Source organism: Anser anser, assembly GCF_964211835.1.
Source record: "Anser anser genome assembly, chromosome: 8".
Lineage (NCBI taxonomy): Eukaryota > Metazoa > Chordata > Aves > Anseriformes > Anatidae > Anser > Anser anser.
The window spans coordinates 16,128,528-16,153,945 of NC_139728.1; the positions used below are offsets into that span (position 1 = coordinate 16,128,528).

The following is a 25,418-nucleotide window of genomic DNA, read 5'->3' on the forward strand; positions in this document are numbered from 1 at the left end:
GCATAAATACAAATTTAAAACATAGGTCTTCTATGAAATGTTTTCAGTTATGATCATGTGAATCAAAACTTCCCAGCTGATTAGCCTCTCATTTGATACGAAATAATAAATATTTGAATTTTGTTTTCTTGTCTATGAAAGCAGTGCTTTGCAATGCAATTAAATCTTATGGCAGTAATGTTATTTTCGTCATTATGCTTGTCTTAAATATAGCAGCTACAGAACACAATTTTGTAAGTATTTTTAAAACCCTGTTTGTGCTGTCTAAGGTTTCCCAGAGAGAGCTGGTTGTTAGCGTGTGAGCACCCATATAAACTAGGTTATGTATCCTCACAAAAGCAGAAAGGTACTAAGGGTTCTTCCAGTCACCTCTTCACCGTGTTTTCATTGCCCTATAAACAAAAGCCCCTCTGCTTCCAAAATACTTGATACAACACATGACTGTTAATATCTCTGCTTATATTACTCTCATTGGCAAATGGGATATCGTGTAAAATCAGTCTAGAATATGCATGAAAGAAAAATGATATGCAGGGCTCAAGAGGAAATTAAGAAAAGTACAGCAAAGTAATTGTTTTTCTACTGCTACATTTTACTGTGTTTCAAACACTTCATTGGTATGCTAATAACTCATATGCTAAAACACCAAATCTGAGTGGGGGGACACAGGTGGCTGATGTTTGAAGATACCTCTGCGTTTTGTATAGGTCTAGAGTCTTTCTTACGCTATGGGACCCATTGTATTAGACTTCAGTTAGTTTTAAATTTTTTTCCCCGTGTTGTCCAGGTGCTGTTAATGTGCTAATCTTTTTGTTTCATTAAAGGTCTGAACGTGTAAGATAGAGTACAGAGATGAATTAATTTACCAAGCATAATTCAGCTGCTCTGGCTGTCTATTGTTTCCTTCATTTGCTCCTTTGAGACATTTGACTGACACCCGCTATTTTAACAAAATGAACATTGGATAAATCAACAAACCAATTTCAAAGGACCTTTAGACAAACAAGTAAGATCTGATGACTTATTTTCATTAATGTACTATTCATTGTGTTCACAAAGGCAGCTGAATATCCCGTTGTGTTCTTGTTGGAATGATGCTGGTATTGTTAGTAATGTAAGAATTACAATGTTATTATGTTTTCATCACTGACAGTAGCCACCACGAGACAACTTTGGATGAAATTTTAAGAAACTCCAGAATGACCAGTGAAGTAGAATGGTTTGAAAATAGGATTATTGTTGTGACTACAGTGATGAGAAACAACAGAAACAGCTGGGGATAGCAAGGTGAACTTTCCATAAGCTATGAAAACAGTCTGTTGTTGAGACTGTGAATAGTGCTGTACTGATCTGCCACATCAACCACTTTTTTTGGCTGCCTGGGGACAAAGCACTTGAAAAATTGCTGCAGACAGGAAATAAAGAAGTGCTGAGATATGATCTATTGTGTTTTTTTTGCAACAGTTCTAAAAATGATTGTTTTTCTGTACTGGAAATTAAACTCTTTCAATTCTTGTTAATGAGAATTGGGTGAGGAGGGACCTGCTGTTATCAGTGGCTATCAGCAGAAAACCGCTTTCAAAGAACAGAGAAGCCAGGACAAACCTTGAAAGCTTGATGGGACTGACAGTGCTGATGTGGCACGTTGTTGCAGACAGCTACATGCAAATTTTGGAAGTTATAGGGAAATGTAATATAGGAAGTTGTATTCATCGGGGGGGACAGGGTGGAAACAACAGAAAACAAATGCTTCGAGTACTATTTCATCTTTTGGTTTTATCGAGTATTTGTGAAACGGGTCATTGCAAATAGGAAAAAGTAAACTTTAAATTTGTCTAAGTGTCTGTATCTTCTATTAGTTCAGCTTTTTTTTTATCCTAAAGCTTTTGTTTATTTATCTGAAGTAAAAGGAGGCTGTTGGCAAGTTAAAACTAGACTCAGTCTGTGCACACTACACTGCAGTCTGGCATAGGAGCATTCTTCAAAAGAAAAACATGCTGTCCAGTTTTAAAAGGAAAACTGAAAGTGTTTGTTTGGGTGCATTTGCTGTTTGGGGTCTCTGTTCTTCCTCTGCATTAAACTGATCTCAGAGTTGTACCAGGTCTTTAATTTAGTAAGATATTTAAGTTAATTTTGAACACAGCCTTCAGGAAGTATGTGCCTCTCCCATCAAGAATAAAAAAATATGCAATTTTATTGCACATCTATAACTTCTACCCCTCTGATTCTATTAATGAAATAGATGTTGGTAAGCACCATAAAGCTCTGTTTAGGATTAAGTGAACGTTCTTCCCCTGACTCCTTTATCCCAGGATTTTATGGCAGATGAGGAGAGCCCTAAGCAGAAGGGTGCTTAGAAGTTGTGTGAAGGTGAATAGGGCGTACTAGGATTCACAGGACTTTTCAGCCCTGCTCTATTTCCTTCTTGGAGCTAGCAAAGGGGAAAATACTCCTGTAACAGTGTGAAGACAAACTCCTCAGCGCTGCGAGCAGGCCCGTGTGTCTGACGGGAGAGGGGCAGTGCTGGAGCTGGCCGTGCTAACCCGGTTACAGCATTTTCAAAAGCCCTGCACCTTCCTGCCCTATTCACTTCTCTTGTTACGTACCGATGAGGAAAGGCACCTGCCCGGGCCCTAGCTGCTGTCGCAGCACACGCTGCAGCCGTGCCCCCTGCGGTAACCCCCGGGCCCACCCCGGCTGTCTCGGTGGCACCGAGCCCCCCCCGCGCGGTGTGTGCCCTGGCGCGGCCCGTAGCGAGCTGCGTGGCCCCGCCCCCGGCGGCGCTATATAAGGGGCAGCGCTGCGCGGCCGCCCGACTCCACGCAGCCGCTGCGGCCGGGAGGGCGACATGGCGTCCACCAGCCGGTGAGCGGGGGGGCGGGGGGAGCCGCGCGGAGAGGGCGCTGGGGGGGGGGGGTGCTCCGCCATGTCTCCGCCGTATCTCCGCGCCCCGCGGCACAAAATGGCCGCAACGCCCCCGCGGAGCTGAGGAGCCGCCGCGCCGGCCCCGGCCCTGCCCCTCCCGCGGCCGGCAGGGCCTCCGCGGCCTTGACCCTGCGGAACGGGCCGGAGGGGGGCCGGAGGCGGGGGGGGGAGCGGTGCCCTGCCAGGGCCTCCCGGTGGCCGGGCCCAGGCCTCGCCCGGTGCCGGCCTCCCGGCGGGCCCACCGCTGCCCTCGCGGGCTGGGAGCGGGGCCAGGCCGCGTCTCGCCGGGAGCCGGCCCCGGAGGCAGCGGGCGGTCCCTGCCGCCCTCGGCGCGGTGCGGGGGCCCCGTGCTGAGCGGCTCCTCGGCCCCCGGCCCCGCGGCCCCGTATCTGCAGATACCCTAGTTAGCGCTTGCACAGGAAAAACCCTTTTTGGCAGTAGTTTGCGAAGGTGAAGCCTCAACGCAACGCTCTTCGTGCTCGCTGGAGCTGCCCAGGTTTTCTTCTCGCACTCAGCGTGTCGCTGGTATTTTGCATAACGCCGGGCGCCAGGTGCTGGGCACGGCGCTTTGTCAACAGCTTTGTGTCTGTGAGCCTGCCGGCCGGGAGAGGAGCAGCGGGGCGCTTCGGGCGGTTTGGGGCGCTGCTTCGAGCGGCATTTACATCGGGACGGCCTGCACGAACGCGTTCTTTCTGCAGGTTTTTCATATTAATGCTGCTGTTGATTTTCAATTTTGGCTGAAGAGCCATCGGGTTAAAATGTTAGAGCGTTGTTTTTCTCTTTTTGACGCATCAAAAATATATAAAACATGAAAACGGAGATGGGGCTGTATAAAGATTAGGCTGAAGTAACGAGCTAGTGGGAAGGGGGGAAACTCAGATTAATCTAACTTTTTAATAAGATATTTTCTACAATTTAAAGGGTGAGTAGACATTTTATGGCACGATCACATTTCGGTTGGCAAGTACATGTGAGAAAACTTTTTGTGATCGATCTGTATCCAGTGTTTCCAGCTTAAGGAGAATGGCTTTGTTGAACGTAATTGTAAACGATTACACCTGAAAGCAGAGATGATTCTAGTTTTTAAGGGAAATAATTTAAATGGAATTACTGAGGAGTCGCTATTAGTTTGAATGAGCCATTTACTGTTAAAACATTTGATTAGAAACAAGTGGTCACTGCTCTAGCCAGCAACTAAAATTGTTGTGTTTATACATGTGTTAAATAATGCTAATGTTTTATGGGAAGACTTTTATATCTGCTCTAGCTCTTGAATGTGCATGGGTGTGCAAGAAGCAGTTCCCTGTTCTCAGAATTTGTTTTCATGCAGTCCCTTTCATGAGCTGATGGTTTTTCCATTAAGATCTAACAAGTAATGGTTTGCTTAATTTACACAATCTTGTTTTAGTCTTATTTAAAATGGGTGATTTTCTTCAAATATTTGAAAAAACAAGGACAGAGTCATGTATTCTTTTTTTTTTTTTTAAAAAAAGTTATATATGTGCATTACTTGCTGATTAGAGGGCCTGATAAATAACATTGGTCTGATAAGAATGAGTAGGAACACTCATTTAGAGTGAAGCAATCACCACTGACTTCCTGGGGACCTTCATTTAGTGGTAGACTGGGTTAGACTATGCTTAATCATGTCTGTATTTTGAGTTTTTGATGTTCTAATTGGAAGCATTTTATGTTTCTGATACGAGTTTCATTGCAAAAATTCTGGGATTTAAGATGACCTGAAGTCTTGATTGTCAAATGTAGTGCTACAGCCTTTGAATAAAAGGTGAAGTTCAGGTGTTTGGGTTAATATGCTATCATTCAAAACACAGTAAATCCAGTATTACTAAATAATTCTTTTTTGGCGAGGAACTTGTACTTTGGATATGCAACCTCCTTGATTAAACATGATTAAGAATTAACACTTTTTTTTTCTTAGTTTGGATGTGCTTCCACGAGTTACTTGTCCAAACCATCCGGACTCCATTTTGGTAGAGGATTACAGAGCTGGTGATATGATTTGTTCTGAGTGTGGGCTAGTAGTAGGTAAGTAGCTATTCATGTTTTCGTGACTTACCACGTAACTTAAATTTTGAGCATAGTTCTATTTTTTCCACAAGAATGGTGTATAATTTCAGTATTAAAAGCTTTTTATCTTGATACCTAAACGTTTCCTTTTATGATGATCTGTTGACTAAAAGTTTTGAATAGCCCATCTTCTGGTAACTTGCATTATGGAGGAAAAAAACACTTGCTTTAAAGATTGAAAACTTAAAGTATTTTGCAATATTGAGCTAGAATATTGTGCTGTCTAGTCCAGTATTTGGTCTTTAATCACAACTGCTATTTCAGATAGCAGGAAAGTAAGATAGGAAAGTAAAAGAACTGTAATCAAAGCTCTTAGTCAAATACCTTGCTTATAAAATAAAAAAATCTGTGTTTCTAGGTTATTTTCTACCCTGAAGGATGATTCTTTATATCCTCGCTTGTTTTTGTTAATTACTTCTCTGAAAGCTTTTAACACTATCCAAAGTAAATACCCAGTTTTTCACTGGAATTTTGCTGATCTCTTTTACGTAGTTTATGTGGCAGCAACTTTAACAGGCTAAACTGTATTTATAAGTGTAATGCATATTTAAAATGAAAGGCTTTTTAGGCATTGTCTTTGTTTAAATGACAGAGAAAATTTTGTCGTAAAATATGTTGTATATTCATTTTTATGCATCTCTCTTTGTGGGAAAGATGTTTTTGCTTGTATTATGTTCATTCTTTAAACCTCATTTATGTCTATTAGGCTTTCTTTAGACATGCGGTGACCAAAAGAAAATACTCTGTTTTTGAGGGTGTGTGTTCAATAATTAATGTTCAATCAATTCAATAGTACTAAAGTTTTCTGGTAGCATCATAATCCTTTCTCCTAGACTGTAATGATTTTATACTGGTTCTACTCTTGCAATGAATTAAGTTCTTGTACAGCTTCTAGCATGAAGCTAGAGGCTTAATAAGTTGCAACAAATACAGCACTAACTTAGCCAGGTGATTAAAATATGTATTTTTGTTCATGCAGAAGACAAACTTCCATATATTTTACTAAACTAGTTGTTAAAATACTTTAACTTTGGTACCAATTTTATTTAAAATGATGAACCCGTATAAAAGGCTGAAAACCCCCCACTGTTACTTGCAGTATTAAAGAAGGGCTGGTTTAGATTGCATAAATTCTGATGGAGATGTATGAACCATGATAAATCTGCTGTTAGAAAATGCAAATATCCACAGTGATGTTTCCTGTTAAAACATGGTATCAAGTTCCTATGCTGTTGTTTACAATAACTTGGTCTGCGTTCAGCTCTTGGCACAGCTGCTCTGGAAGTTGAACCGAAGTTTAGAAGTCCATCTTGATCAGTTCATAACTTCTAAGATAATACTCGCTTTAGAAGAAGAGGGAAAGATTCTGCTTGCCTGTTGTTACATTTCTTTTTCAGGAGCTTTGAAATTTATGAGAAATCTTGCTTTCATGTATTTTCTTGTTATCTAGTCACAAGGTTTTCTTGCTTTAGAGATTTACTCTTGGGTCTCTTCTGATTCAGTAGCTTTGCAGCTTTTCTTAGTTGAAATGCTCAGTATTTTTGAGCAAAATCCTTAGACTAGGCTTTCATGAAGTTGAATTTTCAAAATGTGTTTAAACTGAACTTAGTCTTCTTTAGCGCTAACGTTACTGGTAGGGTAAAAACGTGTTTTTTTCTTTAAGCATGCAGTCTTTTTTAAGCAGGTCTTTCTATAGATTTATCATTAAAATGTTGTAACGTACTTCTGTTGTGATCATTGCTCTCATTTTGTTTTCCATCCTGGAGTAATTGAGTCTTCCTGCATATGTCCAATTCATGAGCTGGTGTATCTAGCAGCTAGTTTGGAAAACTAGTCAGATGAAGGTAAATGATTGAAGAGTGTATGACCAAACAGAGGTGTGAACGTTGCACATTTCTTTTTTTGGTTTGTTAGGAAATTCAGTGGAGGAGAAAAACAGATCCTATTGTTGATGCCTGTTTTTCCTGAGGTTCATGGCATAGGGATGTTTTCTAGGATGTGTAAAGTGAAGACAAAACTTTGTTTCAGGATGGTAAAACTTCTATATATTTGTTGCAGGTTCCCCTTAAGAGAGTTGTGATTTCACTTCCTGTTCCTACACAGTGAAGTCACATATTTGTGTTCTGATTTCTTCAGACTGTGGTCAGGATGTGTAGCTGATGGGAGTTAGGTCTGCCTCGTATGTTTGGATGGAGGTGGGTTCAAAGTTGGGGAGACCGCTGGAGGGGATCCGTTAGAAAGGTTAAAGAAAGGGAAAGATTTGATATACTCTGTGTTCAAAGAAATGTTCAGTTTCACTTGAAAATACTCTGGTTTTGGTGTCTGGGGAGTGCTGCCGGTGTACTGGTATGGCAGAAGGGTACATACTGAAGGTGTACTTGTTCTACTGCCATAAAGTATGTAGTATGTGACTTGACTGATTTTTAGTACAGTTTGGCTGAAAATGAGGTCGAAGAATCTTTGACTAAACTAAGCGTGTGTCCACTTGTCGTTTTTCTTGCTTGCTGTGGCAAGATACTAAAATTTCACATAGCTGAGGAAAAAGTCAGATTGTTATTATTTAAAACAGTGTGTCAGTGGTTAAAATAGCAGGTACATTGATTCCAAAGTTTGAAAACTATGTTTTCTGGGAGTGTGAGGTGAAATCAGTGCTACTAGTGTTATGGTTGGGGTTGCGTTGATGGGGTATGAAGCTGAAAGGGAGGAGTGAAGCAACAGGAAAAGGTTGGGGGAAAGGAGCCTAGGAGAAGTAGAGGCTGATCTTTCTTCTTTTTTTTTTTTTCCCCCAATAGTTGAACCCCATGCCTTAGAGCTGTATATTGGAAATGCTGCCTTTTGAAGGGATTTTTGACAGAGATTTTTACCTGATGATGTTTTGTACTCATTAGGTGGTCTTAGTGTCTTAATGAGAGTGAAAAATTAAGTTAGATCTAGTATGGTGCTTTTTCTTTGCACAGTAATTTTCACTTGTTCTAAATAAACCGTGCTGCTTCACTGCGCAGTGTTAAAGTAATCAAATCTTTTGAGAACATTTTAACTGAAGCTGATGGTTGTTTTATCGTGGCTTTAAAATATAGTTTCAGTCTGTGAAAAACTTTTATCTCCCTTCTTACTGCAGCCTTTTTCTGCCATAGCATGTGTTCTGTCTCTTCCTGGTAACCGTTTTGAACTTCCTAACTTCCCCCATTAGATGCATTTTTGCATGAAAATCAATCAGAGATTAAATTGCAATTATCTGTGTTGTTTTTATATTCTGGATTGACATAAATCTGAATTGTGACAAGTGTGTCCTAGATTATTTGCTGTTGTGTGTCTTGTTTCATTAAAATTACCAAATCATTCTGGGATATGTGGTACAGTAATTGTTAATGTGCTGGCTCGAGAGCTCATGAACACAGTTCTTAGGCTTTGGAGGAATAAATAGCTCTGGGTTAACTTAGAAATACTGACCCTATGTCATTCTTCAGGTAGACTTTGTGGGGGGGAAGCCTTTTGTTCAAGAACACAGGCTAGTAAACTAGTAAATCCTCTTCCTTGACAGGTAAATATTTTGCTTGCTACCTTTTAGGCAGTAAAAAGGCTGGAAGTCAGCTGACACCAGAAGGGGTGGAAGAAAGCAGAACAGAAGTGGAATACAAAGCACTGACTTGACTTGCTGCAGGGCAGTGTTGAGCTGGTTTTCGGAGGGTGATTAAGTCTGGTAGCCTGTGCAGCTGCGTAGCTTCTTGGCTAGGCAGGAGTACTTCTGAAGACTTTCCTTAAACTACTGTGTCAAAGCGTGCAGGAGTTGCAGCTGTGAGTAGTGTAAGTTCTTGAACTGCTTAGCTCCTTCTGCTTCAGTAGGCAGGTATGGCTTAGAGAAGAACAAGCTCGTGTATGGAGTCTTCCTGGATAACCACCTTAAATTAAAAAACAAGTGGAAGCCTGTCTTCACCTGATGGGAGTCTTTGGATGCATATCAACTTGTTAAAGGTTTGAATCAGGTTGTGACCTATATTTGATGTTTGTTCCATCTCATGTGTGTGCCTGATTGCTTAGTTAGTGAGTTTTGGGGAAAAATGTTCAACAGCTTTTGGTCAGAGAGGTAATGCTGTTATAAAGTTGACACGTTATTAGGTGGCTAATGTTGGTGAAGCGTTTGAGATCTAAATGGTGTGTCTTAAATTCAGGTGTAGTCTGTGTGGTATAGGTAAGATTTAACTTTACCACAGATATTTTTTTTTCACAATATAGGATGAAATGGGTTTCATGATTGTCTGCTAGCCTGACCAATTACTCTGCCAGCACGTTATGATGACTGTTGTCAGGGATAAGATTGATTGCATCTGTACGTAGATGCTTCTTTTGTAAAATAAACCAAATAACTTTATTTATTTGTTTATTATTTTTGGAGCAACCTGTAAGTGAAGGCACTTAAGTACTTCTGACTTGGGTCCAGTAGAGGGCACTTATGGCTATTCTACTATCTTTATACCTCAAAATGGTGACCATTTTTTCATATCTCTGCGTATTTTTATGGTTACCTGTTTCTGTAAGTATTGTTAACATTTAAAAATGAAGATTTTAATTTAGATTTAACATATTAAATGAACAGTCAAAAACATTTAGTTATAGATGCTATGTTAGCGTCTGGTTACTGCTTTTGCACTTGGTGTCCAGAGCACTAAAAAGTGTTTGGCAAGTTTGTGCTTGCAAGTAAACTGCTTTGCATCCACAGGAAAGCTCATTATAAAGTATGCTTATACTTGCAGATATTCTGAGCAGTCGAATGCATGGCTATTCATGGCTGCCTAATTTACATAGGCAATTTGTGTTACCAAAAGAGCCACCCATTACCCTTTAGCAGTAAGCATTTCAAATAGTTTGTCTTAAGTCTAACCCATTTCAGCTGTGTTTCTGCTGGAAGCAGAGTAAGTTTCCACAAACCTCTTCACAAGTCTCTTGGCACTCTTGAAAGTCTTCACAAGTCTCCTTGGCTTGTAGTCTGCCACCTAAGTTTTCCATTGTACTCTGTCTCAGCATGTCAGTACTTTCCTTAATAAGGAGCTGACAGAAATTAATTATAATTCTTACATATTTTTAAAGTTAACATTGTAAAATGTGTTTCCATATATGTGTTCACTAGATGGCAGCAGATTCCTTAACTAATTGTAAGAATGAAACAAACATTCTGTTCAAATGGTGTAGGTATTTCGGTATTTTAAAGTGCAAATAAATGTAATACTGTATTTAAGATTAAAATACTAATTGTTAATGTATGTAACTTGATCTAACATACAGCTAATGTTATAGTCCTCTTAAAAAGACTTAAGACGTACTTCTCAGAACTGCTTCAAGACTGAACATGGAGAATAACATTTGAGGCTTGATTTTCATCCCACTTGTTTTGATTAAACATCTTCAGATGGCAGCTTTATTTTAATTATATAACAAATAATATAAAATGCAAATAGAGAATGAAATATATGTGTATTGTGAGTGGAGTGTGACAGTAAAATAGTTTGTATTATTTCTCTGAAAAGATGTAATTGTGAGTTCAGAGCTTGTCAAGTGAAAATGCTTCCCTCTGATAAAGCACTTTCTATTGGGGGAGGAAGTAAACATACTTTGTGTAGACATTTAAAACTAATTATTAAAATCTGTTCAAAATGACACTTACGTTTTTGATACTGGCCCGAGTTTACTCTTGCACTTCCATCACGCTTGCTTGTTGCATTTGGCAGTTATGAAGAAAAGTAACTTTGGTCTGAGGTCTTCTGTTCTGAGTGACAGCAGTTCTGTGTCTTACTAACTGATTTTTTCAATGGTGGGTAACTCCAGTCACTGAAGGTTGCTGTGTGTATTTCCAGTACGGTTCACGTGTTAGTCAACCAGACTGTAATTTTAAAGAGTAGCTCTATACTGGAAGAATGGCATACAAAATGAAAAGGGATGGGGCAGTGAAGAAAAACTCACATGTTCGTAAAGATGCTTCATGCTGTTAGTCTGGAGATGGGTTTCCACAAGGATTCGGTCCTGCACACTGTGTTTTTGTCCCTTCAGGGGAGGAAGGGATGAACTCGTCTCTTTGTTGAAAATTAAGAAAAGATATGCCTAGTATCACCATATTTAGTGAATTTTATTTCTGTTCAAAAAGAGGGCATCAAAAGGAAGCAGTGAAGGGAATATGCAACCACTCCCATACTTAATCATAGCTGGATACAGTTGCCAAAACCCATATAATAGTAATGGGGGAAAGCAGAGAATTCAGGTGGTGCTTCTTGGGAGCTTTTGTTACTACTCTGGTGCTTGCCACTCCAGACCCATTTTCCAGGTGCTCTGGGACAGCCAGTCAGTAGGGTATGACCCAGGACATCCAGCTCGGAGCTTGAAATGACAGCTTAGTGAGCAGTGTGTGGAGCTCATTCTCTGAACACTACTGTTTTGCACTACTTCTTACAGGACTGACTTTAGCATATTAAGGTTTTGTTCTTGTCACTTAAAGGTGGGCCTTACGTGCATCTATACTAACAGGACAGTTCCAAAGTGATTTTTATTTTTTGAGAAGTTAAAAATAGTGAATGCCATGCTTTTTTTGTGCATGTGGAATTAGATAATTAGTTGCTTGTAGTTGAATATGTTTTCCATCTGTGGAAACGTTTGGCGTATTTGTTGCATTTTTGTTGGTATTTCTAGCTTGTGTCACACTTTATAGAAGCCTTCTGAAAGGTGGAATGCAATTGCTAGGATCTCTGTATATTTTAGGTAAAACACAGAATATACAGGAAAACCATTCTTCTGCAATATTAGATGTCTTGGCAAAGTAAAGGTATTTGCATACCTCATCCTCACACATGCTTTGTACCCAGCGATTTGTTCTGCTTAATCTTTTCTCACTCTGAAATAGTAGTCTCAATCCTCTGTTTGTAATACGTTTGCCAAAGCAGGCAGTGATATAACACTTTTTTGTTAGAGCAGGAATGGTTCATAACTCACAAGAGGCAGATCCTTGAGTGAGTCATTTAGGTCATTCCCACTTGTGTGGAAAAAATATTACATCATTGCTCTGTACTCAGTGTTCTATTTATACCATGCCAGAATTTTAAGTACATTTTGCTTTTTTTAGATGCTGTAAACAGTATTGGGGGGTTGTCTTAAAGTAAAGTTACTGCTAGGCCATAGAAGGAGCATTACTGAATCAAATATTTACAGAGAGTCCGGGAGCCAGAGGAGCATGCAGTCTGCTAATTTAACCTTGCAAGGCAGAGACCTTCGTGGTGGAAAGAATGGATCTGTGCCCCCTTGCTATCTTCTTGATCTTCTAGCTTTTGGTATTTCCACAACCTCTCTTGGTCTTCGTTAGAGCATTAAACAAATAAAGTTGGAGCATAGCTGTGGGTATGGCGGACTAACACTGAGAACCCTTCTAATCTGAGTTTATTCTTTTTAGTCTGTGGTGATTGCTTATGGTTCAATCACACCTTTCAATTTCAAACATACTCCTCTCATCATCTTTTGTTAGGAATAAAGTTCCTCAGATTCAGATTAGATATTTCTTTTTCCACAAGTAATTTTGCAGTTACACTGCTCTGTCCATTGCTCTTGTATTTTTTTTCCCCACTTCATATCTTATATTATCATTGTTTGGTGGAGAGTGCTTTTGTCTGACAGCTTATGTTTTCAGTAGGTTAAACCAGCCTTTGTGGGTTCATATTTGGACTTCATACCAGAAAATTTTCTTGCTGTCCGTACTATTTATTTCTTGCAAACGTTCCCTTCACGACACACTTAAACATTGATGAAGGTAGTGAATTTTCCCTCAGGTTTAGCAAAGCAGAGGTGACAATTATATTGAAGTTTCTACTGATACCCTCTCTTCCACAGAGCTGTAATCTGTTTACTGTGAAACCCAAAAAAAGTGTTCTTTTAGTGCTTTTCTGTACATGTGTTTCTAAAAATTCTGTAGTATTGTAATATTGCTGTGGAGACCCCACCTTTGAGATACAGGTTTTACCAGACCTGTGGATGGAATGAACTGGAACAGGACTATTATTATTTTTTTTAACTTTGTATCATTGTGATTTTTTTTTTGCCAGTATCAGAGTGTTGATTAGAGGTATTTCTCAATCTGAATAGCTGCTGCTGGGAACATGTAGATGAATTTGAGAGGAGACCAAGGAAAGTTTTCGTTCATTCAGAGACTGGGGGGTTTAGTGCTTTTTCTACTTGTTCTGAATCTGTATTTAAACTCTTCCAGATACAAATCCAGGGGTAGTTTGAGTTTAAGAAAGGGTTGTGTGTATGTATTTTCAGTTGATTCTGTCAAGTATCATAAATGAAGTGGAGCTGGGCAGGGTTAGAACTCCCTTAAGGAACAAAATTGAGCTGCAAAATGTTGTATACGCCGCCTTCTAACCCACAGTAACGTTTTGGAGTACCAAGGACATGGAGCTCACGCACAGAACTGATTTGCTACAGCTTGATGACATTGTGCCTGATAATTCACAAGCACTTGTATCACGTGGAAAATGTAAGATAACTTACTCACTTGTGTAAGCCCTGAGGATGTCCATAGGCAACCATGAGCTGCAGCTGGAAATCAAGGTCTTGATTCTTACTTGTATTGAAGATAACCTGCGGTATTCTTTAAGGATGGCTGTAACTCCTGGTGTTCTGAATGCATCTCTCTAGATATATAATTTTCTATACAGCTCCTGTTGCATATTTTTTTTATATTGCCTTCCGCTTAACTTGGAAAGCCTAAACATTTTGGTATGTTGTCCTGCAAGTTACTGTTCTGTTTGCAAATGACAAAGGTTGCGTTTTTATAACTGAGGGCTCAGATGCCTAACAATGTTTCATGAGATGTTTCAAAATAATACACTAATGCAAACTATTGCTTTCTGTGATCTCAGGTGACCGGGTCATAGACGTTGGGTCAGAGTGGAGAACTTTCAGCAATGACAAAGCGACAAAAGACCCATCTCGAGTTGGGGATACCCAGAATCCTTTGCTGAGTGATGGTGACTTGAGTACAATGATTGGCAAGGTAAAATTTAAAATAAAAAATTCTACTAAGCTTGAACATTTTAATGTCAAGTATGTATTTGTATGTCCATACCGAAACTATTCAGAGAATGTGTTTACAAAGGTGTTTTGTCTAAACGGTACTCTTGCATTTCAGTGGTGTGTAACCGGGGCTGTCTCTGGTAGCAGGAAGGGGCTGAATGCTTCAAGAAGAGTTTGCAGTGCTGTGGCGTTAGTTGCCACCCCTTGATATGCTGCTGTAGATAGAAGAGCTGATGTTGTAATGTTTAATTGCAACAAACAAAACAACAAATACTGTGACTTAACATTCTAATACTTTGTGTATTTTAGGTAATTGTGAATTAACAGATACATAGTTTTGAGGTCTCGATGGCTTGTACTGCAAACTCGAGCTACCTTTTTTGTGATTAAAAACTGTATTCGGTGAGACCTGGAGAGCTACATGCATGTTGTACCTTCTTTCTCAGTTAATGTTACATTAAAGCACTAAATGTAGAATTTTCTATGGCATAACTGCTGCAGAAGAAAGTATTCAGTGCATGTTTGGCTTGAAGTTTTGTGATACAGCCTTATCCTGATGTTTCCCATGAGAAAGAGAGAGCAAGATTAATAGCACAAATACACTCCCCCTAATGAAATAGTGACCCAGATAAGCTTTCATTGCTGTACTTTGTTATATTTCCTACTGCAAGTTGCAAATTCATATTTGTGCATTTCCTGAATGTTTCTTGCTGTCTGATCTTTACAGATATCATCTGATATCTTTTGCAGTAATTTAATGAAATGAGCATATGCAATTATAGCCTGTTTTTAGTAGAGTATTTCTATTTATTTTTAAGAAAGTGTCCATTTCGTAGATATTCATACATGGTAGGGAGATGGTCTTCAGCCATTAGTTGGGAACCTGTAATATTTAATGATTACCAAAGAAATACGGTTAGTTTCTTAAAACTGTGCAAAGTTTGGGTAAACTTCTAGTAACTCAGTGAATTTCCTACAGTCCTAGAAAGAATCAGATAATTGTGCAATAAATATATGCATTGACTACTCCGGCAGCAGTCAGGTGGGTTCTTAAAGGGCATTAGCACCTTTATGAATGATACTAGTCCTCTTTTCAATGAATCCTAATGGGAAAAGGAGTCATTGGAGTTTTTAATGGTACCTTAATAGATTCAGGAAGATGATAATCCTCAGGGCTTGGATTTCTGTCATAGATTTGGTGAGCTATGGTAAAGATCAGAAATGCACCTTTATTAACAGGCGGAGAAATGGACAGTTTGCTGCAGGTTCACATGGTTGTCTTATTTTTGGGACTGTACAAATACAGGGTGTGTTTCTGGGAACTTGGTTTGATTCGGTAGGTAGGATGATCACCTCAGCTCTTCTCAGAACTTGCATGTTGGAGAAGACAAAAGATGTTTCTGCTGGATAGCATTCATATCCAGCTGAACCATGACTTGAGCTGTTAACCCTCCTCCTTCTTGGGGTTTACTTGCTTATTTAGAATAACAGTGATAGTTGCCCCAATGAGAGAATTAAAGACCTAGAGAAATACCTGTGAAAGTTTGTTTTTCAATGAAAAATAAAAATAATCAGAGATGAAGATTCAATAAATGAAACAGCTTTGTCGTTAAACCAGAACACCCCAGGACAGACGTGACTAAACCAGCAGTAGCAGAGAGCAATTTAGTGAAGTTGGTGTGCAGGATTGTCAGAGGCGTGATACAGCCTATGAGAACCATGCATGAAAATGTCCAAGCACTAGAACTGCCATGGAGAATTTCGGGGTACAATCTGTCCTGCCGTGGGTATTTCATTTACAAGGGGAGGAACCAAAGAAGAGACGACGTTTTCTACAGGAAATTGTCTGTGACAAACCAGGATATGTTCTGGACGAGAGTTCCTGTCTTTGTGTTGCCACTGAACCAGGGGCTCTGGAATGTCAGCTCACTGATGTGAACTTTGTATCAGGAGCTGCCTTTTTCATCAGTTATTTGGAAGGAAGAGGATAGTTTATCAGAAGATGCTGAAGAAGATTTCTGTCAGTGCAGGAAGAGTGAATTTTGCAGCAAAAATAACTGAACCAGGCGAGTAGCACATTTTTAAAGCAGTCTTCTGGAGTCTGTGCCAGCAGTAGTCTGGTGTGAGAATTGACCTGGATGTGTAGAGTGGTCAAGCAATGAAATTGGTGCAATCAAGAGGAAGGTAAGTACTATCCAAAAGAAGAAAGAACAGCCTTCAGAAATTCCAGACGACGAAGCAGGATGAGATTCTGTTTTCTCGGTTAACAACAATTCCTAGAATGGCTTGGAGTGGACTTCGGATGTGTGTCTGAAATCCCTTTAGCCTTTCACGCAGGGCAGGAAACAGTTATTTCTGTCTGCTTGGGGTAGCTGTTGGCAATGGAATAGTCAAAACAAGCGAACAAAACAACAGCAACAGAAATAAAACCTGTGTTGTGGAAAAGCCAGAAGTGAAGGAGATTGATTATTTTCATAGCATATAACAAAACACATCCATTGCAAACGTCTGAGGATATAGGGGAAAACAGAGCCCGAACCACTTGCCAGTTACAATGGAACTTGGGATAGCAAAAGAAGGGGGTCAGTTCTGCCTCGGAGTGGTTTGCCAGTCCTTCCTCTTTGGAGTCAGGAGGTCCTGCTCTGGGACTCCTTTCTGCTGGGGGAGCGTGGTCTGTGTCTGCTAGCAGCAAGAGAGAGGCTGTTCTGCCCATACAAATGGATTAATTCCTAATTGGTTTTAGTACTTATGGGACCCATCTGTCTGAAGTAGCAAAAGCCTGTGCTGGAAGAAAGATTAATTTGTCTGTGAAGAGGAGGATGAATAGCATAGCCGGCTGTGGTGGAAGTGGCTGGCATTCTTCAGACAGATCTTTAGGGTATTGACACAGAACTGTATGCCTCTGAAGCAGTGTGCTGCGATTGATTTGATGACAATGCAGATCAATTGGAGACGTGGTGAGGTCTGGTGTTGTGACTCGATTGCCAGGATATCATGGTTATTTCTAAAATCTTCATGCAAAATTCAAGAGAAATAACTGAGGAAGCAGCTTACATACATCAGCCTCTTTTCCCTGAGTCTAAAAAGAAAACTTGCAGTTTTGCTACAGATCTTGTGGGAGAAGTTGTCTTTTGTCATGCTTTGTTGTTAATTTAGTCCTTTTTGTAGTGACTGCAGTTACAAGAGCATTTAGGTTGGCTGAACAGGAAACTAATGCATTCTCTTAGTATAGAATTCCTATCCTTTGATCAGGTGCCTCTGAAAGGAAGCTGGGTGTTGTCAGACTGCGTGGCCTGGATCTCAAAGTGCCGTATTGATAAGCAGTGGCAAGATACCAAGGGCTGATGAATGTGAAAGAAGAAAGGATCCATGGTTACCTCCAGACTGTATAATGAGCTGGTTGTACTGGGCAAGCAGACTGCCTGATACGGGTGCATTCCTTGGTGCTGTGGATAGCCTCAAGTCGGCGATGCTGGAGATATTTCTCCCTTCTGCTCTTAAAGGAGATATACTAGGCTGCAAAGCTGTTGGATGCCAGCGCTGTAAACCTAACCTCCGTTGAGCGTCTCTAGAGATCACCGATGTTTACTGAACTGGTTTTTGACTCTAGCTGTCTTTGAGGCTGTTTTCAGGACAGAAAAAGAGCGCATGAAGGTTTTGGCTCTGTTTGAAAGCCAAAAGGTTGGAACTCCTGACTGACACCTTTCTTGCTGAGGTATGAGTAGACGCCTTATAAAGGACACAGCCAAAAGATGCCTAATTCTTAAAGCCTATTGGATTTCAGTTAAAACTGTATGGCTTCTGGTTTTGCCCATGTAGGGGAAGGGACTCCTAACATGGTTGTGAGGAGCTGAAGCCAACAAAGCATTGTCCCTCAATTGAAGGATTCAGAAGGAAAGTAGATGATGCATTTAAATAGCAAATGCAGGGAGAATTGCTGTGGTTTAACTTAAGCAGTTGCAATGGAAGAGTATTTTCCAACCCTTTTATAGTTGTGAGCTGTACGTTGGGGATCGCTCTTGGAAGGTGTTGATGCAGTCAGGGTGAAGTCCTCTGGCTAACAGTACTTGGATGTGGCTGCACTGGTGGTTTGGTACGTGTAAGCAGACATTCAAAGGAAAAGGTAACCAGCCAGAAAGTTAAAAATGGGGAGGTTAATGAGAACATTAAATATACATGTATTTCATGGGCTGTTATGGTGGACTGGTGAAAATCCTTGTGGTGACGGGGCATACTTCATGGCACGAGAACTGAGCGCTGTTTCCTGGGAAAGGGTTACCTGGTGTGAGGTCTGAATAAACAGGGACTGGGGCCCTTTGGCTGTGGTCATTACTCCCTTATTCACAAGATTTTGAGCAAATGCCATTCTGGTAAGTATTTCTGCATAGCACTAGGCCAGGAGGCCGTGATGCATGTGAATGTTACAGGGAACATTGCAGGCAGCAGGGACACGAGCAATGACCAGGAAGGAGTCTTTTGACCAGAGACATGTGTTTTGGGCCAAGGAATGTTGTTCTGGCATGGGTTCTAAAAGAAAGGGCTAGTGCTACAGATGTGTTTGTAAAGCTCTTTAAAGGCCTGAACAGGCGTGAAGGCTGTTGTGCCCTCTTTGTGCTTGTTGTTTACCTTTAAACCTTCCTGGGAACCTTTGGGTAGGTGGAGGTATTCATCCAGTCAGGGAAGTAGGATTGTCTTCGGAGCTCCCTCTGCTATGTTGGTGCCAGGATTGTTTCTCTGTGGTTCTTTCGTTGGCAAGGATGTTTGAAGGAGTAGGAAAAAAGCCAAGAACAGTCTCAGGATCTAACAGCTGTCACACGGGGCCTGTTCAAGGGGCTATAGGGAAACTTGAGAGAGAGGTTTCTTAGCTAGAGGCCTAGCTTTCCACAGCAGTACCGAAGTACGTGTGCACCAGAGATGTGGGTCTCGATGACAGAGGGATCTGCTGAGCTCGTTGAGAATGGGATGTAGCTGGAGTCCTCGGTATAGCGAAGTGGAACAGTGTAAGTGAATGGTAAGGAGTGAGCGTTGTTAGTGTCAGCCAAAGAACGTACATTATGTGCAGATACACCAAGGAGAGAGGACAGAATTAGAGGCTGCTTTAAAATAGAGCAGCAGCTCCAGAGAGCTTGGGTTGGGAAAGAAGAAATGAGTGCTCTGGCTCTGCCTGGGCAGCTCAGGGGAGTAACGTGGTGCCAGGGTGTGGTATAATTAGAGAGATTGCTCCCCTGAACTTACAGGCCATGTCGTTATCGGCCATTGCTAATCTGATATGGCTTTATTTGTTAAAGGCATATTTCAGCACGATAAGTAATTGAACACCTTAAACATTTTAAACCCTCTTAGTTGGGTAAAGTTGGGAACTTTTAGAAGTATGCAATTTGCACTGTCAGTTATAAGGTACAAGACAATGCCTGTTGGAACCTTGTTTTGAAGCTCCTGGGTTGAGTTGGTGGCTTTTACTTCTCCTAAGACTTGAAGCTTTTCTTTTAAGAGGTTCTTTGGTTGTATTGTGAAGGCAGAATATATGGGTTTTCACATTTGCCACAACTAACACTTGCTACTGCTTGTAGGCAAAGCCTCAGATAAGTTTTGAATTGGTTGTTGATTTGGATGTTCTCTTGGCTCATGCCTTCACTAACATATTTGAGTTGTCATTGTAACAAGCGGTCTCCGGCTGGCCATAAAGTTTTGTTTTTCTCAATTGCCAGTCTGCCGTGCTGCAGATGTAGCCCAGTGACATATGGGTTGCATAAAACTGAATCTTGGACCTCAGCGTTGGTGATCGGAGTATTGAAATGCGTACACTGGCTACACGTTAGTCATATTTTAAGCCATTGTTACATTAGGAAAGAAAAATACTTGCATAATTGGTGGTCCTTGGAAATCAATTCATGATTTGAGACTTGTGCAGCATATAGAGCATGATGGTTGGCACAGTGCTCGATGGTATGATTTACTTCAGTCATGTGTATTTGTGCAATTGTTCCAACCTAATGCCATGAATTGGGATTTATAAAGCTGGAACTTGTTCGTTCTTGAAATGAGGAGGAAGTTGATTATGTTTTATTGACAGTAAAATCTTTCTTTTCAGGGCACAGGTGCAGCAAGTTTTGACGAATTTGGGAATTCGAAGTACCAGAATCGTAGAACTATGAGTAGCTCTGATCGTGCAATGATGAACGCTTTTAAAGAAATTACGAACATGGCAGACAGAATCAACCTCCCTAGAAATATAGTTGTAAGTTCATGTCTCTCTTTCTTTAATTGTTCTGGCATTGACTTAGTTAGCATAATATAATGAGCACATGAATTTTTGATATTGCTGCTAATTAAATGGCCTAGAGTTAATTAAATTTAGTCTTCTTGCTTTGAAGGATCGAACAAATAATTTATTCAAGCAAGTGTATGAGCAGAAGAGCCTGAAGGGAAGGAGTAATGATGCTATTGCTTCTGCTTGTCTCTACATAGCCTGTAGGCAAGAGGGTGTTCCAAGAACATTTAAAGGTAAGCTTTCAGTGGTACAGATTCAATTTTGCTGTGAAGTATCTAGCTATTGTTACTGAAGGAAGTTAATTTTCTCATTTCTGGACTTTGCTGAATTGGTTGTTCTCAGCTATGGTCCGCCTTGCTTTGGGTCTGGGGAGGAGGGAGGCAGTCTAGAAAAAAACTGCTATGTTCATAAGGCTCTCAGGCAAGGGATTTTTGGTGATAATGCATTTAAAAATTGGCACCTGAGAGTCATTCTGAGTGTCAGCGAAATTTAAGATATTGCTCAATCTGAGGAAATTGGGGACTTTTCTGACTGAATTTGAACCAGCAGCTCTGCAGTATGTGCGTCCTTTTCCTGACAAGGATACGACTCTGACACTGAGTATCAAATCTCCCTTACTAAGCAACCTGTATTTATTGAAATATAAATTTATATTTTATATAATAACTATATATAAAATAATAAATTAATATAAATTAATATATAATTAATATATAATAAATTATAAATATATAATTCATATTTTATAATTATATACATTATATATATAATTTATGTAATATAATTTTATATAATAACTCGTGAAAAGTTTGCACTGACTTAAGTGATTTTGGGAGTTTCATACGTATGCAAAGCTTGTTTGGTGGTGGTGTCCATAATCACATTGGCCTGCTTTGTGGTGTTAATGCATAGAGAATTAAATCTGCATATTTTGGGGGAGAAGATGCTGTCAAGCTGAAGTTTGTTTTTTCTCTTTGTTTAGAAATATGTGCAGTGTCCAGGATTTCAAAGAAGGAAATAGGCCGATGTTTTAAACTCATTTTGAAAGCTCTGGAAACCAGTGTTGATCTGATTACAACCGGAGACTTCATGTCAAGATTCTGTTCAAATCTGGGTCTTCCCAAACAAGTGCAAATGGCAGCCACACACATTGCCCGTAAGGCCGTGGAATTAGATTTGGTTCCTGGGAGAAGCCCTATCTCCGTAGCAGCTGCAGCAATTTATATGGCATCACAAGCTTCTGCAGAGAAAAGGACACAAAAAGGTAAAACTTCACTGTATTCAATGTCTTACTGCTTGAAAGAGAATTCAGGGTTACTGTAGAACTTGGGTAAAGTCACTGGAGGTAGCGGTAAGCCGGCGTTACAATGGCGTGCGGCAGAGACCAAACCAGGACGTCTCTTCTGCCCCCCCCAATAAAAATGGAGCGGTGAGCTGTGCTCAGTGAAACTGAACTCACGTTCTTCTGGCACTAGGAGTTGGATTCTGAAATGCGGCAGAGCAGTAAGGACATTCAAATGAGCGTAATTTTAACCACCCATGTTAACGTTGGCACGTGTACGTTCTGCTGCTCCAAAATACTCAAAATGCAAACATGGTGGCAGTTGTAGCTGGTATTGTGGCCTTAGCTTACACTCCTAGTCTCAAATCGTTCTGGCAGCCCCAGATCACCTAGACTGCGGGACAGCTTGGCCATAGATCACCTCAGCATTATCCTCTCCTGGCAGGGTAGCCCTTAGAAAGCCAGTAAAGAGTTCAGGCCTGTTCCTGAGCTTCAGAACAGCAGGGATCGGCCTCTGGGTTGCGAGAGAACTGGGCCCATGTGAGGGCAGCGCGTGGGGAGAGAAGGGAGCAACGGCTGCCTTGGTTGTTAGGACTTGGTGTGGCACACGGAGAGAAGTTGTCACTTTGTCTGGTCCAGTTCAGATCAGAGATGTTAAAAATTTAGCAATTCTTGAGAGATTATTTTAGGTAAGTAATAGTCTTTATCTGCCGGGTTGTGGTGTTCTGTTCTGCATTAAGTGCTGCTTGTTCTGTCCTTGCAACTTTCATCGTGTTGGCAGTTTCTTGGGCATGGGAGTGATCTAGAACCCAAGCAGTACTGTGCCTTCATCCTTGCTCACCTTGAGCTATTTGATTCTCTCTCTTGAGTCTTTGTTAAATGAAAATACATCTGCCTGCAGTTGATACATACATGCCTCATACTCCTGCAGAGTCCTGGGACAATGTTGGGGCTTCCAGGCCTTTCAAGGTTTGAAATTCCAACCTTTGTAAAATCTTGAATCAATTTAAGTTCCTTTGCATCTCAGTGTTTCCTTGCCTGTTAAACAGTAGTTTGCTCTGTACCTGGGAAGTATTTGGTCCTGCATTTTAAGGTAAATGTATTTCATGTTCAGCCGAAGGTACTGCTTCTTGCTTATGTCCAAGTTTTCTGCTGCTTTTGCTTATATTTAATTAAAGCACAAAAATGAAGAGCTTGATGCTGACAACGTTTTATCAGAGTATTGCTGGGTATATGTAGATTTTGCAGTAGCTGGTTTTAATGATTTTTGGTCTCTTGGCCCTATATTAATTTGAAACTGATTTTAATCCAAGATGGATAACATAAGTTGAATTACGGTATATGAGAAAAGCAACCTTGTTATATGCAAAATATTAGTCACCATGGCTAAAACATTTTTTCCAAGCTTTTGGGAGAGTTAGGAACAAAGCTAAGTGTCTAGCACTTAGTTGTAAATGATGTTTGCTGATTTCTTCAATAAAAATGGCAACAAAATAAAAACTGTTAACCATTTTTCTGCTTTTTGTCTTAGAAATTGGTGATATTGCTGGTGTGGCTGATGTTACAATCAGGCAGTCGTACAGGCTGATCTATCCTCGGGCTCCTGATCTCTTCCCAGCAGACTTCAAGTTCGATACCCCAGTAGACAAGCTACCACAGCTGTGAGATTGCTGAAGGCTCCTTTAATTTCTATTAACAAAAAAAAAAAGAAACTTTTGATTTTTTTTTTTGCCTATAATAAAGGATGTACAAAGTGTTAATATTGAGTCTTCATGTTGTGGAACTGGAGGATACTGCCAGAACGCAGCACACATTCCAAGGGTAAACAAGCTCGTTGTGTGGCATTTTGTATGTATATATTAGTGGAAGTAAATATTTAATGACTGTTGCAACAAACTTAATTTCATATTGTTGTACTTACTTAGATTTCTTTTGTAGGGATCTAGTAAAATGTATTTTGGAAAATTGAAAATATTCTGTAATTCCTGAATAAACTGTTTTCCAAAAACACTTACGTCTTGTGAGTATCACTACAAGTTGACGTGCACGTGCTGTTCGCATACTGAGAACTGGAATGCAGGCCACGGAATGGCAGAGCTAGCTTCGTGCTTACGGAGTTAGTCACAAGGCTCACCTTCCTCACAATTTGAAATCTCTGCCGTGGCTTTAATATTTGTAGTGAGCTACAATTTGCAGTATGGAAGATTTTAACCCAGAGTGCAAACAGTTGGTGAAAAGCAGTTTGAATATTTGCACAACTGCTGCTGAAGGTCTCCAGCCTTGTATTGAAAAGATCACTCACATCCTGGCACAGCCTCTCCTTGATTTTCACTGATGTCTCGGTGCTTTGCTTCCATGAATTTGTAATGACAAAACAGGCTTAGTTTTGGTTGAATTCCTGGCAGCTTTGTGGTGCTTGGTATTGTACAAAGGAAGATCAAAAATGTTTCTGATACTGCTGTTCAATGTCCTGACGTCTTTTTGCCTTGCAGTCTGGCTGGCCAGTGGTTAAGCTTTTGGCACTGTTATATTCTACTTGAGCACTTAACTCTTGTGAAATGATGCACCAGATGCTAAGAAGCGAAGGCCAGAAGTTATTCGGTCCTTCCCAAACTATAATAGCTCTGAAAACTAGCTGCCTCTTGACAGTGTTCCTTTTGTGTGCAAAGCAACAAATGTCCTTAACTGGAAGTCTTCTGGTTCCTGAACTAATTTTGCCTCACAGGTGCAAATTCATTTTAATTTCCAAAATGAACAGCTGAGGGGTCAGCTTGCTTCACATCTGGTCCTAAGCCATCCGGAGGGAGGGCTTTGTGTCCAAAGCTAACAGCACCGATTGTCAACAGCCCGTGCTGTTTTCCTGGTGGTTTGGTTTAAATCCTGTTCTGCCAAGCAAGACTACTGAAACGTGGCAGCTCACCGGTTTTTCTTAAAGCACAGAGGCACAGTTGTTTTACAGCACCAAGGCGGTTGGTTGCAGTCATGAAAAATGATCGTGGTGCAGATGTGTAAGGCTGCTGTGTTCCTGTTGTTCGGAGGGTTGTAATGTAATCTATTTCCTTAACCTTGGTTGCAGCTTTTCCTGTTACCTGGGCTTTCCTGGTCTTGGTTTTCAATACTTCTGCTGGCTCCTTGGTGGGAGCAGGTGTGACGCTTTGAGCGGACGGGGCCCTGCCTTAAGCGCACTGTTAGAGCTTGGAAATGCAGAGATGAAAGGCCTCTTAGAGTGAGTGTACTTTTCCTGAAACCTTACGTTTATGATAATGCTCTTATTTGAAATGCTTTCAGGTGTTATGAATAAGCAGTTGACACGTGAGGGGTGAGTGCAGTTTGTTACATACAGCAGAAGCTGTCTGGATTGAAATTCAGAATGGAATATAGCAGATAGAGGCAGGGATACGCTGTCCTGGCTGGGCCCTACCTCTTCCTGCACTTGTGCAGGCGGTTCGTGCGCCTCCTGTGATGTGGAGATGGCACTGACAGCAGCCTGAAGAGGTGTAACGAGGAATATGCTTGAAGGGGCTGTGTATTCTGGGAGAACAGTTACCTCTTATCCCAATAGACTAAGCTTAATGTATAGCATTTTAGGGAAGAAAAAATCATACAACTTTGAATTCATTTTGGGGCAGTTATGAACACCTTAGTAAGCTGCTTTAATGAAGTTAAGAAATGTGTCTTCTCTCACAGAAGCTTCTCCTTCAGGAATGAGCTCTTTGTGTTCCTGGCTGTTCACCCTCAGTGGTTCTCGGTGCAGGGAAAGGTGTGAGCTGCTGGAGACAAGGTTTCTGTTCTGTAAGGAAGCTC

At 40.7% G+C, this 25,418-nt stretch overlaps 1 protein-coding gene across 2 annotated transcripts; it reads left to right on the forward strand.

Annotated features, from left to right (window-relative positions):
• The first annotated feature begins 2,723 nt into the window (after window positions 1-2,723).
• GTF2B (general transcription factor IIB) lies at window positions 2,724-23,624 on the forward strand. 2 transcript variants are annotated; one of them, XM_083847224.1, is made up of 7 exons: window positions 2,724-2,865; window positions 4,865-4,971; window positions 13,908-14,041; window positions 20,153-20,299; window positions 20,436-20,565; window positions 21,315-21,596; window positions 23,146-23,624. In XM_083847224.1, the coding sequence occupies exons 1-7, from the start codon at window positions 2,849-2,851 to the stop codon at window positions 23,277-23,279; spliced, it is 951 nt and encodes a 316-aa protein (XP_083703350.1). In that variant the 5' UTR covers window positions 2,724-2,848; the 3' UTR covers window positions 23,280-23,624. The 2 variants fall into 2 exon arrangements, with proteins under 2 accessions (XP_083703350.1, XP_083703351.1); XM_083847225.1 differs by lacking the exon at window positions 2,724-2,865 and adding an exon at window positions 3,151-3,623.
• Window positions 23,625-25,418: the final 1,794 nt, after the last annotated feature.